The 19163-nt window shown below is 41.7% G+C and overlaps 1 protein-coding gene across 1 annotated transcript in view; it reads left to right on the top strand.

Annotated features, from left to right (window-relative positions):
- The window catches only part of LOC133121743 (ryanodine receptor 2-like), a 174010-nt gene that overhangs the window by 138201 nt on the left and 16646 nt on the right, over positions 1-19163 (top strand). The window contains exons 64-88 of the mRNA XM_061231182.1: positions 533-593; positions 1258-1496; positions 2188-2269; positions 2618-2748; positions 3307-3627; positions 4061-4301; positions 4565-4652; positions 5002-5094; positions 5347-5517; positions 6290-6349; positions 7872-8006; positions 8328-8440; positions 8530-8626; positions 9143-9249; positions 9911-9962; positions 10281-10331; positions 12542-12641; positions 13168-13247; positions 13869-13945; positions 14051-14124; positions 17842-17922; positions 18276-18364; positions 18479-18607; positions 18723-18827; positions 18925-19006. Of these exons, the coding sequence (XP_061087166.1) occupies positions 533-593; positions 1258-1496; positions 2188-2269; positions 2618-2748; positions 3307-3627; positions 4061-4301; positions 4565-4652; positions 5002-5094; positions 5347-5517; positions 6290-6349; positions 7872-8006; positions 8328-8440; positions 8530-8626; positions 9143-9249; positions 9911-9962; positions 10281-10331; positions 12542-12641; positions 13168-13247; positions 13869-13945; positions 14051-14124; positions 17842-17922; positions 18276-18364; positions 18479-18607; positions 18723-18827; positions 18925-19006 (2859 nt within the window). The remainder of the gene's footprint in view (positions 1-532; positions 594-1257; positions 1497-2187; positions 2270-2617; positions 2749-3306; positions 3628-4060; positions 4302-4564; positions 4653-5001; positions 5095-5346; positions 5518-6289; positions 6350-7871; positions 8007-8327; positions 8441-8529; positions 8627-9142; positions 9250-9910; positions 9963-10280; positions 10332-12541; positions 12642-13167; positions 13248-13868; positions 13946-14050; positions 14125-17841; positions 17923-18275; positions 18365-18478; positions 18608-18722; positions 18828-18924; positions 19007-19163) is intronic.

The following is a 19163-nucleotide window of genomic DNA, read 5'->3' as shown; positions in this document are numbered from 1 at the left end:
CCTTAGAATACTTTGCAATTGTGTTATTTCACAGGAGCCATGTTCCAGTCAATGTTTCAATGAAGGTATATCCACAGGAGAATGTTATCATATGTGCCCTTAATAGTGGTCCAATACTATTAATTACAATGGATTATATATTATTATTATTATTATTATTATTATTATTATTATTAGTAGTAGTAGTAGTAGTAGTAGTAGTAGTAGTGTCATTATTATTATTATTATTATTGTTGTTGCTGCATGAATCTGTGTTAAATGAACATTCACTGGAGATGAAGCAGAGTCGAAGCATGCTTTTTCTTGAGACCTTTTGATTTGTATGCTGAACAGATGCTGCGTGGGTTCACTTATCTTAGGAGGATCAGCCTAGACAACAAGCGCAGTTAACAACATAAACCGTGCACATGATATACTGCAAATCTGCACCACATTGGTCTTAACCAATACCACCTTTTTGTGTTGTTCAACAAGACTGGAATTTGTCCCAGAAGTACTGCATGACATTTTGCGTCCTTGTCGATTATTTTAGGAAATGATTCTACCTCAATCGTCAACTGTCTTCATATCCTGGGCCAGACTCTGGATGCAAGGTAGGTGGCACTGTTGCCTTAGTCTCTGAGTCTGGAAAGGATGTCTGTTGTCATTTAAATTCTCCAGACCCTGTTTTTGTCAGAGCGAGGTGTTTTAGCACAGGAGCAAACACATTATTCTCAAATCATACAGCTCTGCGTGAATGCGGAGAAAAGGCTATTTGCTACAAATGTTGATATTCTGTTGTAGCCACCAGTAAAGTAATGGCATTATTTTCCATAATTTTGTAAATGGCTTCCTCTGTTTTGTACATTTGTTTTTTATATTCAAATGTGCCTGAGTTACTTTGATATGTGCAAGTGAAAACAATTAAGTGACACTATGGTGGTTCTTTTTTATCAACAGACAAGTGTAACTAGCAACTGTTTTACCTAATTGTTGGGCACTTACTCTTTTCTACAAAACAAAAAGTTGCAGCATATTTGTTGAAATCTTTTCATGTAATATTATCTCCTCCTTTAAACACTTCAGATTTTGGTTCAGTTATACATTCTTTCTGAAGTAATAACCACATACAACTTGTGCTAGCAACTTGTTGTTAAGTAGGATAATGGGTAAGCTCCATATTAATGAGTAGATAATGTGAGGAAGGTGAGGTGGTCATGCTGTACCAGAGGGCCTCGACAGTGATATGGCAGCACTGGCTGTTGATGTGACGTACAGGACGGTGATGAAGACCGGCTTGGACACAGTGAAAGCAGCATTGAGGGCCTTCTTCGACAACGCCGCGGAGGACTTGGAGAAGACCCTGGAGAACCTGAAGCAGGGCCAGTTCACACACACCAAGACCCAGCCCAAGGGGGTGACCCAAATCATCAACTACACTACAGTGGCCCTTCTTCCCGTACTCTCTTCTCTCTTCGAGCACATTGGGCAGAACCTCTTCGGCGAAGACCTCATACGTAGGTTCAGCCCCCTGAAACGGGTCCTGGTTTCATCATTCATTTCCTCTCTCATATTAAAGGCCCACTCAGTAATTTCCACAAAACATTAGTTCCTTTTCGACGAAATAGGAAGTAAGTACCTCTATGGATCATGGCACTCATAGTATTTAACGTCTTCCACTGACGTCTTAGCAACCTGGGTAACATAAGGCTTCTGTGGCAATGTCAACTACATTTGAAGTAGTTACAGTAAGCATGGTTTATTTGGCAAAACTGAACTATTCTTGCGAGTGAGCGATGAGTGAGTTTTCATGATGATGAACTGAGCAAGAGCTTGAAGCCTCTGTGATATAAAACAGGAGAAAGAAATGTTGAAGTTGGACGATGAACGAGGAAGTACTGTTGTCCAACACTTATTTTAAATACGTATTTTTTCTTTTGAAGAGCTTTTTATGAAGATCTTTACTGTTATGTTTATTAGGAGAATAATTCCGTACTATTGTACCATAGCTTTTGTCTTTTTGCTTGTTGTAAACCACTAGCATTATATTAGCCCCCAAAATTACTGAGTGGGCCTTTAAAACATATGAGAAATTAGATAAAAATGGTGTAACACCAATTATTAGACACACATACTGTGGAGGTGTGAATTTTAGGAAATACTGGGCCTGGCTTTTCTAACAGGAAGCTTCTCACTTCTTCCTTGCAGTGGATGATGTCCAGGTGTCCTGTTACAGGATTCTCAACAGCCTCTACTCGCTTGGCACCAGCAAAAGCATCTACGTTGAAAGGTGTTTTTTTAAACAATGATTAAGTCATTGTGCTGCTCTAAATGTTGCCGAAAAGCTTTCAACACACAATAATTATTCTTCATTAAATTATTACAGTGCACTGTTTACTTTTTCAATCCTATTTTAATACTGAAGTAATGTGTCTTTAAGCTGATTCTTATAAGTAAGTACATTTGCTTGGGATTGCTGGTTTTTACAACAGGTGTTATATGTGTTGTTTTTTCTACTTGTTTCACATCAGTAGAAAAGTGCCTCTATCACTCTCAGGCAGTGGTCATGAAAACATGGCCAGGCATTTTTAGTGGCTTGGGCGTCTGTCTCAATGCCTGATTTATCTGTTACTTCCAGGCAGCGTCCAGCACTGGGAGAATGTCTGGCCGCATTCTCTGGAGCTTTTCCTGTTTCATTTTTGGAGCCACACCTGAACAAGTACAACACCTACTCCATCTACAACACCAAAGGTTCCCGCGACAGAGCAGGTAAGACTTCACGCTCATCTGTAACAAACACACACACACACACACACACACACACACCCTCAGTATAAGGGGTATGAAATTAGACAAGTTTGACAAGTTGAATGTTCAGTTCACTTTTAGTCTGTACACCAGACTTCATTATTTGCATTTCTGCCAAATATAAACAAACATTTCCTCTTCAGGAACAGAAAATCGTTTGCCAGGTTTAAAAAAAATCAATAAGCTTACCAAACTACTTTAGAATAATCCTCAACTTTTCTGTTCAGGTTGGCTTTTCAATATTTCCTGTTTCTGCCAGATACTTTAGCTTAAAACTTCTGTTTTCTCTGTCTCTCCTTGTCTCTCTCCCCCTTACTTCCCTTAACTGTATGTCTATCTCTGTCACTTTCTCTCTCCCTTCTGGGTCTTCCTCTATCTCCCTACCTCTCCCTTTCTGTCTCCCTGTAATCATCCTCTCTCACCCTGTCTCTCATGTTGTATGTTTCTGCCCCTTACACTTACTCCCATCTCTGTCTACCTGTCTGTTTTCCTCTCTCGCTCCATCTCTCTCCCCGCCAGCGCTGGGTCTCCCAGCCCAGGTGGAGGACATGTCCCCTCTCATCCCGTCCCTGGAGAAGTCCCTGGAGGAGATCATGGAGTTGGCTGAGTCGGGCATGCGCTACACCCAGATGCCCCACGTGATGGAGGTGGTGCTGCCCATGTTGTGCAGCTACATGTCGCACTGGTGGGAGCACGGGCCAGAGAACAACCCTGAGCGGGCCGACAAGTGCTGCACATCGCTCACCTCCGAGCACATGAACACACTCCTGGGCAACATCCTCAAGATCATCTACAACAACCTGGGCATTGACGAGGGCGCCTGGATGAAGCGCCTGGCAGGTAGGTGCCCTCAGGCTCCTCCGGGTCATATTCCGCTTTCCTCCTTTTCCATATTTCTCCACCGTTTACCACTGTAAGTGGAGTGCCTTTAACACTATCTTTAATGGTATGCTATTTTAAACTGGGTTCATGGTATTGCGCAGGTAAAGATATTCCTCTTACATTTAACTGCCATTCATAAATGCTGCACTTCATTACATTACTTCCATTTGGAAGATTGGTCTTATCGAGAAGGACAAACCACGTAGGACAGCGGACCTCACTCTGTGTGTGCCAAAATGACTTTCCATGTGAATATCCTAAGTGAAATTTGGTCTGAGATAACCCTGTCCTAACCAGTCTGTGTTCCCTCGTTATCCAGTTGCCATGCACCACATGAATAACTATTAAAACACTGCTCAGTCGTTCCTCTGGTTGTCAAACTTCCTCCCAGTGTTCTCTCAGCCGATCATCAGCAAGGCGAAGCCGCAGCTGCTGAAGACGCACTTCCTGCCGCTGATGGAGAAGCTGAAGAAGAAGGCGGCGACCGTTCTGCTGGACGAGGAGCACATGAAGGCTGAGGGCCGGGGGGAGATGTCTGAGGCCGAACTTCTGATTCTGGACGAGTTCACCATCCTGGTGCGCGACCTGTACGCCTTCTACCCGCTCCTCATCCGATTTGTCGACTACAACAGGTACTGGACAACCGGGGCAGTGTCCTTCATTGTGATTCACAATTGAAGGTAGTTTCATTTTGTCTGTTATAGTTAAGTTTTGTATTTTCAGCTGCAAACGAAAAATATTTATGTCTGGTCGAAGATAAAGATAGTCTTTGACTGAATCCAAGGCTCTGTGTATATATTCTTTTATTAAAACTAAACTTCTGCTGATGCTTTGAAGCAAAATTCTGTGTGAATTCCACTTTAATTCTGATTTTGTGTCACACACACACAATCAGAGCGAAATGGCTCAAGGAACCCAACCCAGAGGCAGAGGAACTGTTCCGCATGGTGGCAGAAGTTTTCATATTCTGGGCCAAATCTCATGTGAGCAAAATTGTGTCATTAAATATCTTGCACCAAATATAAATCTGCAAAAGACTATGACAGCAATGGCGACATCAATTTGTGGGCAGCATTATTGTAAATCAGAAAAAATAATGTCACATATCAAATGATCCATTCCACATTTTGAGGCAATGCCTGAGTAATGGCGTCTACAGTAGCATACTAATGTTTATTCATTCAGGCATTTAAAGCCAAAGAGATGCAAAAACTCCATACACATCCCTTGTGAGACATTGGTCATTTTCACATTTGCATAATGGAGGAGACAGTTGTTATTGTTCTCAAGTCTGTACAAAGTACATGTGTCCCATTTGATTCACAACTGCAGAATTTCAAAAGGGAGGAGCAGAACTTTGTGGTCCAGAACGAAATCAACAACATGTCCTTCTTGATCACCGATACCAAGTCCAAAATGTCGAAGGTGAGTACCTTCGTGGGGAAATTCTTCGTAATGTAATTTACCTATCTGCAACTGCCTCTTCCCTCCTGGGATAGTGCATGTTTACTGTGCGTCAGCCAGGGTTAACGCTGAATGAGGTCCTCCCATGTTTGCACTAGGCACCACAGCCCTTTTGTCATAGAGTATGATGGAAGAGGAACATTAGCAAACAAGCTGTGTTTTGCATTAAATGAGCGCAGCCTGGCTCATCTTCTGTGTTTGGGGGTATGGCAGGGAGCCATGTCTGACCAAGAGAGGAAAAAGATGAAGAGGAAGGGGGACCGCTACTCCATGCAGACCTCCCTGATCGTTGCTGCCCTGAAGAGGCTGCTTCCTGTGGGCCTGAACATCTGCGCCCCCGGGGACCAGGAGCTCATCGCCCTGGCCAAGAACCGCTTCACCCAGGTAGGGACCGGCTGGCTTCCTTCACAGTCATCCCATTAGCCGGGAAATGAAAAGAGTACCACAAGCTTTTCTCTGAGAAATGAAGAGAGCTTTTCCTAACAGGTAATCATTATTCATGCCCTGCTAATTGGAGCTTGAAATTCGTTTTGGCCATTCTAGGGAAAAGCATTTGAAAATGAAGTCTGGTAGTTTAGTTGGAGGTAGCAAGTCAAACACACCCCAGCTCGATGGCGCTTTCCTGGACACATTCAAAATCGGCATTTCCTATAACAGGGGCCCTTTCTAAACCTGGTAAAGTGGGTTAAATACATATCTTAAAATGGGTGGACATTTTCTGTAGCTTTCCAGTCAGCTGTGGTTAAATGCTAACTATGACTTCTGTGTCTTCTGCATTTTTTTATTGAAGCACATCATCACTGTAAAACCCTGTATCGTAGCTTTGCCATCACTTTCTCACACCTGGGTTAAACATGTAGTATCCTTTTGAGAGCAGTAAACCCCTACAGACCTGGAAATCTTAAACTTTTTCAACCTGTTTATCATAAACAAAGTACAACATAAAATTGTTACATGATTCTACATTTTGTAAACGTGATTCTTTATAAACTCTACTGAAACATTTTCTGAATTTTACAGACATCTGAAAAGTATGTGAAGTAACTTTCTGACCTAGGTCAGCACTTTAAAGGTGGCATTCGAGAGTGATGTGTGCTCTTAGTGTGAAAGCAGCTCTCACACTGTCGCTATAATGGTATATGCTTGTATTTCACAGAAAGACACAGAGGATGAGGTTCGGGAGATCATCCGCAATAACCTTCACCTGCAGGGCAAGGTGAGCGAGGACTTCAAACGCAAATCTTTGTTTTCTGTCTATCCTTGCATCATCAGCAAGAATTCACTGCATGTTAAACCCACCATACTATTGTCATAATACTCTGTGGAGTCATGGTGGTTTGCCTTCCTTTGCTAATGTTTTATTGCATTTGAACATCCTTTTCATTGCTCTTGAACATCCTTTTGATCATTGTACTTGAAAAGGATGTTGTTGGCCTCTTGCTGCTGAATGAAAGAACAGGATGTGAACCTGAGCAATGGTTATGAAATTGCCAGTTATTATTTCAGCATTTTAAACTCATTAGACAACCGTACAGTTCCTATATACTGTATCTTTCCATTCTGTGAAGCACCAAAAAGGCTCCTGTGAAATATTTGTTGAAAGCAGCACCTGCATCGCCTCTGAGCCCTACCCCCACTCTGTCCACGTGCATGCCTGCATGGTCCCCTCACCTCCATCACCGTTTTCCATTTCAAAAAGCTGGTAAAGAAGCTGATCATTGTGATGAAGTGGAGGAAAAGCTAGTGGTCCAGGCCCTCGGCCTCTGAGCTGCTGGCCCAACCGCACCTTGTCCTGCGCAAGAACCCCGCCACTCTGGACTCGGCCCACCAGGGGCAGAGGACACCCTTTCTGTCATCAAAAAGTCCTCCCCCGTGGACCTTGTGGGGAAGCAGGGCAAAGCCCTGCCCGTGGCTAAGAACAGGGTGGGCCAGCAGGCTTTTGTAGAGTCATAAGATGGCATGAGGGTCATGACATAAGTCTTGGACAGGAAATCATGATTACTTACATAAATAGGGAATCAATATTTCAGCCAGAGACAGAGAACTTCCTAGACGGGGAAGTCCAAGACAGTCATACAGTAGGCCCTGATTATGCTCAGATCAGATACAGTTGACTATCTGTATTTCCAATGTATTTGGCTTCCTGTTCAAAAGCATATCCAATTCCATGAATTTGTTCAGGGATTACATTATGCTTAGCTGCCATGCGGACTGCCAGGCATGCTCATATTAGGATATTATTCTTCAGCGGAATTTTGATTGCACGAGACATGGTGGAACATCTACATAAAATCCAAAACCGGCAGAATCTGACCTGGGCTACCTCCAGATTGAGATCATTCCAGTTCCAATCCATCCATCCATCCATTATCTAACCAACTTATTCTTGGTCATGGTGGTGGGTGCTTGAGCCTATCCCATCATGCATTGCACAGGAGGCAGAAATACTCCTTGGACATGCTACCAATCCATCACAGGGCAATTCCAATTCAAGAAATTCCTATTCATTTTGCCAAGAAGTCCCATTAGAATAAAATAAAAGTATTTTAAAAGACATTTAATCTTAAATGGTGAGTCAAAAGATCAGTCTCAATCTGGGGCAAAAGCCTAAATGAAACATCAAAAGCCCATCGCAAGGAGCCCCATTGCCCCTACGTGGGTAAGGGGAAATGCACTTTGCCACAAAGAACCCCTTGCCCCTGTTCCATGTGTCAGCTCTGGCCCTGCCCTTCCTGCAGCTGGAGGACCCTGCCATTCGATGGCAGATGGCCCTGTACAAAGACCTGCCCAACAGGAGCGAGGACACCTCAGACCCAGAGAAAACGGTGGAGAGAGTCTTAGACATCGCCCACGTGCTGTTCCATCTGGACCAGGTGGGTGGGTGGGAATGAAGCCCCTTCTGTGCTAGCATCAGGTCCCCTGCATGGAGACATTCACAGAGAAACACCTTCGATTAAAGTGAACATTATAATGTCATGTAGCATTAATAGCATAAATATTTGCTAATTTTGTTTTAGAGATTGGAGATTGGGATCACAGCTGGAACTTGATTATGATGATGTTGTTTGGAAGCAAAATTGCTTCAGCTGTAATAATAGCAGTAGCAAAATTAAAATGACAATAACAGTATGTATATTGTAATAATATGAGTGTGTGTGCATGTTTACGTGTGTGTTGGTTTGTGTGTCCTGCAGGTTGAACACCCCCAGAGGAGTAAGAAGGCGGTGTGGCATAAGCTTCTCTCCAAACAGAGGAAAAGGGCTGTTGTAGCCTGTTTTAGGATGGCTCCCCTGTATAACTTACCCAGGTACAAGAGACACCTGTCAGCTCTTTCATTGCTTCAGTCAGGAACCCAAACGGCTCGTAAATTGCAGATTCCTCCACCCTTGTCCGCAGGCACCGAGCTGTCAACCTCTTCCTGCAGGGATACGAGAAGTCGTGGATCGAAACGGAGGAGCATTACTTCGAAGATAAGCTAATAGAGGATTTGGCTGTAAGTCGCGGCGTTGTTTGTGCAGCGTGCGTTCAGAGGCGAACCGCGAAATGGCACAGCGGTGGCCATTTTGATGGGATCAAATTCAATCTGCACAAATGTCATTTTGTTGGTGCCGTTCTTTTTTTTTTACAAGAGGGAAATTAAAAAATGCCATCTCCATTTCAAATCTGTTTTTTTTTTTTTATGGCCAGCGGTACACAGGTGTGGAATTGGCTCGATAATTAAGGCCAGGTTAGTTGAGGTGGCACCCTTTCTAGCGTCCCCTGACGTGATTTATTGTTTCTGAAATGGCAGCGTAACAGCCTATTGTTTGTGAGGGAATGTCTCTGCCACGCCGTGTTCCATCGCACAGCAACTGGGGGGGGAAATAACAAGGTTGAGGGTGGAATTACTAGACACTCAGACGGCCTGCCTGCGAGATCCATCAGCGCTTTAATGAGCCAGACTCCTTTGTTTTGGGGTAATTAGCCTGCAGCGTGTGGGCACTGAGGGTCCCAGGTATTTGAATTGCAGAAACCGGGAGGTGAGGAGCCGTCGGAAGAGGACGAGGGAGCCAAGCGGATCGATCCTCTCCACCAGCTTATCCAGCTCTTCAGCAGAACCGCCCTGACGGAGAAGTGGTGCGTGTGCTGAGGGGAGGGGGCGAGTGCTTACAAACACAAACAGCTTATGTGTGAGACGGAGATGTAGAGTGCGCGCTGCAAAACTTTAAAGAGTTAGTGAGAGAGACGGATTGAGGCAGACAAAGATGGGAGAGGGCTGAGAAAGAATGACAGAGAGAGGGATGGGATGAGGACAGGTTGTGAGAGAAACAAGCAGTGAGTGATGGAGAGAGACAGAGAGGATGTTTTTAAATAAGACCTACCTGAGTGCAACAACTAAGCAAAATAGTTTACGAAGTTAGAGAGCTACAGTAAGTTAAGTGAACTGGGGGAAAGTGGTAGAGGTATGCTGAGAATGTAGGAGGAATGATAAAGTCAAACATGTCAGAGATAACTGGAAGTGATAGACAAACAGGAAGTGATAGAGACAGAAAGAGGTATTCAGAATATTCTCTTTCAGTATAGAGCAAAAACAGTTCTTACTATGAATACATTATGCAGTAGTATAGTATATTCCGCCGATTTATTAAAAAATATCCAAACCAAATATTTTCCACTGTAAAGCGCAGTGTGGCAAAAATGGATTTACTAAGGTTTTATAATGCACTGTGGAAAAAAATAGGGCATATTAATTGCAGGTTCCCAAATTATTTTGCTCAAATGTTTTTTCCCCTGACAGTAACCTGGAGGAAGACAACCTGTACATGGCCTATGCTGACATCATGGCAAAGGTACCGGCCATCTTGTTTTGCTGTCTGTTGCTGTATCCTGTAAATCCTACCCTTCATGGTTCATTACAGCTATTGGCCTGGGAATTGCCTGGGCTATTATTATTTTATTTTTCAAAAGTATCTTACTTACCTTGCGCAAGTGAGAAATTGGATTTAGCAATGTGGTGCAAAGACCAAGCTTTACCGGCTGTTCTATTATGTTGAACACCGTTACTGTCGGACAGCTCGCCTGGGGAAAGTCTTACTTTCTTTGTCCTTCTGAGAATTGACTGAACCGTCTGACTTTTTAAAAATCCTCCTTCCTCCCTCTGCCACCAGAGCTGCCACGATGAAGAGGATGAGGATGGGGAAGAGGTGAAGAGCTTTGAAGTAGGTGACCTCTTCTGACCTCGATTCCCCCTCCCTCATTTTTGTTTGCCCATCTTTTAGCATCTAAAAAATAGCATTTTAAAATGTTGGTTCTGCCTCTTTTGCTTTTGACCATGGCTTGCCAGCATTTATATGGCTCATGGATTGCATGCTTTTGACCCTTGACCTCCTGTTGCTGACAATGACTTGTTCATTAAAAACCCATTTCTTATCCCTCCCTGTTTTATGTTTTCACATACCCATGTTGATTTATAGCTATTATGGACTACAATAGTGTATACTGTTAATTATTTAACGTTAGAGTGTTGGCAATTTAACCATTTTCATCTCCTTTTGGGAGAGCTTACTTTCATCAGCTGTCATACTGAAAGAGCTCACTACTGGTTGCCAGAGAAATAAATGGAAAACCATTATGATAATTGCAGTCATGAAATCACTATACAGTGTTAATACATTAGATCCACTTAACAACCAAATGGGAATTGTTTGTATCATTACTGTGCTCAGATTACATTTGTGTGCATTTTAGGTATGCCAGAAGAAGTGCTTTATTTGCTAATTAAGTAGTGATGGAGACTGTTTTGATGTTTACATCATCAGATATAAAAACGAGATGTTTGCCGAAAAAAACATTCACTGTATGTGTAACACTCATATTCTATCGGTGGGTCATATTATGTCTAGCACATTGTTATTATGCTTCGGAGGCCATATTTAAAACAATGTTCTACATTAAAACGAAAGTAAACAATGGGAAAGTGCATATACTGCTTTTCTAAACACTGCTGATATCATTCTAAACTAGCTAAAGCACTGTAAACTTTGGTGATACACAATTTACTAAATCAAAGTATCCATACTTCCTACTTTAGCTGAGGTACTGCACACTTTCAATCAGGTATTTACATATAATAGGAATAATCATTGATATTCCCTGAGTTTGCTATCTCAGTGTGAACCACAGTTATAGGTGTGAACGCAATACTATTTTCTGTCATGTCGGCTAATATGAGAGGAATAAATTATTTTCACCATAGAAGCGCTTTGATTAGTGTTGAAGGATGGTCTTCACTGTGCCCTGACGGCGAAGCCCAAGTTCAAAGTTTAACACAGGTCGCTCAGCATGGCTGCACTCCCATAACAAGGCTGCTCAAGATGCTTTCATTCTTATGTTTTTTATCTCGCCTAACAATACTGCTATCTGGTTAGTTAAGAATAGCAGCTCTCTCTTGCAGAATGAAATGATTAAATTTTGTTTCCGCAGCACGATATTATCAAAGATTTAAGCAACAAAATTGCCAACAAGGAGGAAAACTCTCTGGTAACAACACTCAGTGTTTGTGTTGGTCGCATTATTATTTACCTTCTCTGTTCTCTCTCTTCTGTTGGTTTTTGATATTTCTTGCGGATTTTTCATTCGTTTTTCAGGCATTTTTCTTTCTCTCCTCTCTCCCTCTGGTTTTTCACGACCTGTTAAAAACCAGCACACAAGGAGCCTTCGTGTTTCCCCGAAAGCTCTTCCATGCCCTTGTGTCTCCCGCACACCTCAGACGGAAAGTGTGACGCAGCGACGCCAGTGCTAGAGCGCCCCCTGCTGCCCTGCTCCCCCTTCCCCCTCAGAGTTGTGCGTTGTTGCTGCCGCAGTCATTTGTGTTTCAGCCGATACGCTGGGGGCATGACACCTGACCGCCGGTCTCATGTCCCAGAGAACTGAGCTTCACACCATGCCCATGTGATAGGCTGGACGACTGGACTCTATGGGGCTCTGTGCAGTTTATTTACACATTACTACACAAAGGACTTATTCTAACGAATAACATATTTGCACTTGAATTTAGATTCTCATTCAAGCTGAATTCAGCTGCAGTGCCTCTGACTGGCTCAGTAAATGTTCAGTGTGTAGTTTAATATGTAATGTATGTCTATTCAGAGTGATTCATTGATATGATTATCATAGGGGTTCAGAGAGCCACAGTTATTTTGAGGGACGTAACCAGGGGGCTACTGTCAGAGGCGCTCTCGAAACATTGCACTGTTTTGCACACCTAGGTTTTCTACTGTCTAGATCACTGTCCATACCACTGGCTAGGACCTGTAGCTTCTGAAAGCGTGCTGTGAGTTCTGCAGCAGAGCCTCATGGGAGCTCAGGTAACCTAAGCATCGGGCCAATGAGGCCCTGAGAATGACCGCACGTCTCCCCTCCCCCGCAGGAGAAAGAGATGGAGAAACAGAAGCTGCTGTACCAGCAGGCCAGGCTTCACGATCGGGGCGCAGCGGAGATGGTGCTACAGACCATCAGTGCTAGCAAAGGTAACCCACGGCAACCATTCACGGCTGGAATTATTCCTGGGCCGACAGCCAATGGCCAATGGCAATGAGTCAACTGCAAGTGGTTCGCTTAATTGGTTAATTTAATCCCCCCCCCCCCCCCCATTATCTGGAAGTAACCTGTTTGAGTCTCATTAAGCCTCATTATTGGGATTTATTTTACCTGACTACCTTGACTCTGACACTGTCTTATATGCTAGTGCTTTAGAGCTATTTCTTAATTTGATTACTGTTTGGCAAAACATTGCATGTCTTATATAGCAGGGCTGTCCAACCCAGTCCTGTAGGTTTTAACTCAAACCCAACAAAGCACACCTCATTCAAAAGATCTTGTTGAGCTGATAATGAGTACAATATAGAAATGCATATCCCCCAACTAGGTATAAAATGAAAACCTACAAGAAGGTAGACATCCAGGATCCAGAACAGGATTAGGCACATCGTGATATATGGCATTTACTGTATATTTTTATTATCAGTATTCTTAGTTTTCTCCCTTTGCTCTCAGGTGAAATGGGACCAATGGTGGCATCCACGCTGAAGCTGGGTATCGCTGTGCTGAATGGTGGAAACTCCACTGTGCAGCAGGTAACTTAATTACCTCTCACTTTGTACCAGTCTTCAGTGAGAAAAGCTGGTGTAGAAGAAACATTCTTCACTTCAATCTTCTGCATAGCATGTATTATACTTTCCATACTTGTGTGGCTTTTAATAGAAATGCCTATAACTTCAAGATGGTTTTATGTAATGCCACAAAACTTGGTAAGTTGATCAACAACCATAATAGGAATCTAAGCTCAAATATTGGCTTGGTACAATAAAAGGGGGCGCTAAAGAGCTAATTTCCGGTTTAGGCATAACTGCTATGTCAAATTTCTGAAACTTGGTAAATTTGTAGTAGGGCACCCTTGATTACCCCTGGTGAAGTATGAAGTGGATTGGCCACATGGTGGCACTATACCCAGCTAAATGGTTTAAAAGTGGCAACATTTCAAACAATGGGAGTCTATAACAGTACCTATAACCGATTGGTTGATTTTTAAACTTTGCACAAGGGTAGCTCAAATGTTGCAATGCCGTGTTGGGCTTGCTGCTTGGCCCCCGGAATTGCTGCTTGCAGCTATATATTTTGTTGTTATTTCTTTTCAATTTTCAAAAACTGTTCATTTCATTGACTTGTTTCCTGGTCTTGTTTCCTGCTGTGGACAGAAAATGCTGGACTATCTGAAAGACAAGAAGGATGTGGGTTTCTTCCAGAGTCTGGCAGGGCTCATGCTGTCCTGCAGGTACTTTATCCTTCTTCTTTTATCTCTGGTGTTTCCCGCAGCTCCAAACGGCACCTTGCTGATCTCTTGTCTCCTCTCCTCCTCTCTCTGTCTCGCCTCCTCCAGCGTGCTCGACCTCAACGCCTTCGAGAGGCAGAACAAAGCCGAGGGGCTGGGCATGGTGACGGAGGAGGGCTCAGGTACACACTGCCGGGGAGAGGAAGTGGAAATGTGCCACTCTTGTGTCAAAAAAGTCATTTGGCGTCAATCCTCGATTGTCGCAAGAGGGCTTGTTTGCACACGAGCCTCCTGGTAATGAACCAATACGACGGTTTACATGAAGATGTGCTGTATATAGGGGGAGATTAAAGACGTACTGAAAAAGCATGTTATTTTCAGGAGGTTTTGAATCATATCATCCTTTGATATGTAGCTGAATGAAAAAATCAGGAAGTTACGCAATAAGCTTACACCAAATATGCACAAACATTTATTGAATGGTTCTTCAGGGTTTTTCATAATGTGTAGATGTTTACAGCAGATGAAAATGAATGAGGGTTGTGAATTCAAATGTTTTAGAAATGATATCTAATGCCAGGTTAGGATAAAGTGTGGATATTTATATGCCAAAGAAAATAATTATGAACTGGAAATATATTCATGTTAAGCATACTGCTCAAATCTGTTTTGAATGATGTGCACATAGTTTTAATACAATGACAATTCAATTAGTTTTTGATTAGTCAGATTGTCATGATTTTGATTTTTTTGTCCTATTGTTTTATCATTACATTGATGTGAAGTTTTTTTTTCCTCATTATTGTGAAAATACAATAAGCCTTGAACAATGTCTCTGTTGTCTACATTCATAGTCATTTTTATTTCCTTATGTACGCATCAAGGACGTCTCTGTAATTTTATTTATTACCCTTTTTATGTTTATGAGTGTCAGAAATGCTACTGGCGACTGGCTGTATTGTCCTCTGTCAATGGGTTTCTATTCACAGCCTTTAAGTGAAATTATTCAGTCATGCAATTTTATAACTAGAATAAGTCATGCTATCAAAATGAAGGCAAACATGTATGAATCACTCAGAATGGTGAAACATCCTTTTTTATTTATTTATATAACTTTTTAAAATAAGGGTACTATGACAAAAACGGTTTACCATAAGCGTTTCAATAAGTACAGGAAAGAAGTGCTGTGTTCATAAGCGATTATTATATTTTTAAACAAATATACAAAACAAATTCTGACTTTGGATACACTTCTGCTAACATTTCTAACATGCTAATATTTGCCAATGTGTCATCAAATCCTTTGGAATGACAGTAGACTGACAAAGCACACTCCTCTGTACTTATTGTCTGTGAGTGAAGAGAGTGAATGTTTACTTGCTGTGTGGTCACAGTCAACTCAAAGTGAACTTTTCACCACCATATTTCTGATATTTGGAAATGCATGTTTGTTCAATTGGTGTCATAATATTTCTCATTGTTGACAGGATATAAAAAATGTAAACAAAAATATCTAGTTGTTTTGTTCAATTTTGCATTTGTTTTCTTTTCCATTGATATTGTAGAAACTTGATGTTAAAATAGTTGTGATCAGTGTCTGTCAGATTCCAGTAGAGCTCTGTCAGGACATTGTGTTTATCAATAAAAGACCATCCTTTTTTGTCATAATACCCTTTGACGAATTCTGAACAATGTACGTAGCTTTTTTATCTGTCCAACTTTTCTGCTCTATTTTTCCCCGACTAATTTCTCTGCTGAAAAAAAAACGAAACAAAAAATGAATACTGAACCTATTTGTAATCTGTTTGACTTTTTTCCTTTCTTTTTCCTTTTCCTTTTGGTTTAATGTACTGTCTTCCCCTCCTCAGTCATCACTCATGAGCGTGGTAATTATAAACTCTGCCATTTCCCGCTGTTAGCTTTGTGTCAGGTCTGTCCAGGTCCTGAGCCTGCCCTCCCCTCCCCCCCCCCCTCCCCCTCCCGCTCCCTCGCCATAGCACGATTACGATCTGTTCTGTTTGTACAAAGTAATGCTGTAATGCTGTAGTGCTGTAGCCAATCACGCTGTTTTTGCCTCCCTCTCAGGATTTGCACAGTATCTGGCACACTAGATGTAAGAGCAGTGACCTGTCTAAAGTGACTCAGTCTTTGCAGTGGTTTGGATGTTTTGGAGATGATCTGTGGCATACTCTCTATCTGTAGTCTGTTGTGCATTCGATCGTGGCTTCATGGCTGCGCTGATTTGTGCAAGTGGAGGAATCTCGATACCAGTGTCTCCCAAGTATTCCAGCTGTTGACTCTTGTGTTCTGTGATGTAGTCAATGTTGTACCCTTTTTCTTTTGGTTTGTTTTTACTTTTCGTTGGTTTCGTTGTTATGACGTGTCTTGACTGTCATTTATTTTGATTACCCAAAGATTTGTGTCGTGTTTCTGAAATGATATTGTATTTTCCATTCATATCTTTTAATTTCTTGAACTATTTATTTATCTTTTACAATTTCATGTTTGAATTCTCTCAATACGATCAAAGTTGGAAGGCTGAAAAATGATATACCAGACGAAGCGTAGATCTCTCAGGACAGCTTTCACTAGCGCATGCAGCTAATTTCACAGACAAAAATCAGCATCAAATTTTAAGGATTAGTCAAGATCAACAGGATGGAAAGTTTAGGGGCAGCATATGTTAATGTCAATGCATAAATTGCACACAGGGACACATACTTAATAATACATACAATACAATTATTTATTCAGCAGTTATTGACCTTTAATAAACTTTAAATAACTGCTTGTTTAAATAACCTGTTCATAATTATGTATGGGCTATGTCGGATTTCTTCAAACTTAAAATAATGTAATTTTCCCAGCCTGTGCTACAGACGTTATGTGACGTAACTAAAAAAAAGGTAGACTTCTGATCTGGTTTATCATTGATTTGTAAATAAGCCTGAAAGTGCACTGGCCAGCCTGTGTTCCTGGTTTTAATACAAATACTGTAGTGTTATATTGAATAAGACAATGTTACTGCTAATGTTTCTATGATTTGGGGTTTAACAGAGCTTGGGTTTGAGGGAGTCTTCCTCTCTCATTGACTGGCACCACCGTATTCATGTGTTCTAAACAACAGAAGCTACAGTTAATGGTTATAACAGCAGGTTGATTTGCTCCTCTGTCTGACTGAGGTTTCACATCCGTTAGGACAGGGCAGTTCTTAGGCTGGGAAGGTTATTTCTTATACTCAAGCACTTTCAAGCCTGTTTGAGGTAAAACACTGTTTCTTTCTCCATCCGAATCTTTACCCAACTGTCTCCCATTCTGTTATACATGAGCATCATGCATCACAGAACATGTGTCAGATCATATAGTCATCCTCACTCCATTGTGATTCATTAACCATGACTGTCATTCCACATGGTTAAAGGCAGCATTTTATCACTGTGAAAATCTGTGTTAACGTGCATACTACAGAAAGAAGGTAATTATTCTCAACCACAAAATGGAAATGACACCACAGATTATTTATGTATTTATTTATGTTATTAGCAAACAACAATAATACCCAAATAATCATTGACAAGGCTGCCTAATATCTAATATATTCTGACTGCATTTTCATTGTGATGTGAGATAAATAACAGTGCAGGGTACAAGCGATCTGCTAAACTAACAGTGCTCACATGTGTAAAATGCTGCTGTTTATCATCTCCTTCCTACAGACCAACCCCATTTTTTTCATCAACTGTAGCCATTTTTTATACTGAGTGACTATCTGGGAGGCGTATGGCTCATACACCTCTGATAGAGCAGTACTTCCTCACCTCCCTTCAAAAAACGGTAACAGAGGTAATATTGAGTGTTATTGTAATGGGCCTCTGTTGGTCTTCCGCTACACTGTACAGGGGAGAAGGTGATGCAGGATGATGAGTTTACCTGTGACCTGTTTCGCTTCCTGCAACTATTGTGTGAAGGACACAATTCGGGTATGTGTTCTCACCCACCCTGCCTCCCCCCTGGGCTTACTGAGATAGCTTCTTCCATTTCCTATGACATCCAGTTAGTTTCTTCTTTACGTAACCATAGGTATTTATTAATGATATACTGTAAAGTCCCCTTTAAGGCATACATTACTTGTAAAAGTAAAGTAAAAAAGTAAGTGGAAGTTGCCTTTAAAAAAACAAAATCTTTTCATGCTGTGTGGATTTGATCACCGATGTCTCTTACAATTTCCTTTTCATTTTTCACTTGTATGCAAAATGACTTTTGAAGTGTCCTCCTTGACAGAATTCAATTAGTTTTGCCATTCCGTTTTAATGCTCACCCTCTTGTGCGATAGATTTTCAGAATTACCTGAGAACACAGACGGGAAATAACACGACTGTCAACATCATCATTTCAACCGTTGACTACCTTCTCCGAGTTCAGGTAATAACCTCATGCTTTAGTCTAAACCTCTAATAGTCTGCCTTAATGACAATGCTTCAAGCCATGCGAACAGGGTGACTTTGTAACAGCAAGCCCACCTCCACATGCCTACAGGAATCAATCAGTGATTTCTACTGGTATTACTCTGGAAAGGATGTCATCGATGAACAAGGACAGCGCAATTTCTCCAAGGCAATCAATGTGGCCAAGCAGGTCTTCAACACCCTCACAGAGTACATACAGGTAGATATGAATGAAGTTCATAACACAAGCAAGACATATTATGTGTGTTTTATTTTAATATGCTTTGTTAAACAGTGGGCTTTTTAGTCATTGCATATTTGTTCATTGTCATTAGGGTCCATGCACTGGGAATCAGCAGAGCCTGGCTCATAGCCGGCTGTGGGATGCTGTGGTAGGGTTCCTCCATGTCTTCGCACACATGCAGATGAAGCTTTCACAGGTCAGTATTAGCTGTGAGAAATTGGCTACTTTTTTCTTCTTTTGCCAGTGTTTACTGCTGTTTAGTTTTTGAGTGATTGCTCTGGTTTTCTTTGTAGGATTCTAGTCAAATTGACTTATTGAAAGAGCTCATGGATCTTCAGAAGGACATGGTTGTAATGCTGCTGTCCATGTTGGAAGGTAAGATGAGTCTAATTAAAAGGACAGGGCTATCACAAGCATCATGTTTTTACTGTCTGGAATACTGCAAATAAGAGAGACTGTGCTGAATGCTGATTGAAATTACATACAATTATTAATGCAGTATTACCATATTATTACCATAAGTATTCTGCAT

The sequence above is a fragment of the Conger conger genome, chromosome 2 (assembly GCF_963514075.1).
Source record: "Conger conger chromosome 2, fConCon1.1, whole genome shotgun sequence".
Classification (NCBI taxonomy): domain Eukaryota; kingdom Metazoa; phylum Chordata; class Actinopteri; order Anguilliformes; family Congridae; genus Conger; species Conger conger.
This window is presented reverse-complemented; position numbering and strand designations above follow the sequence as displayed.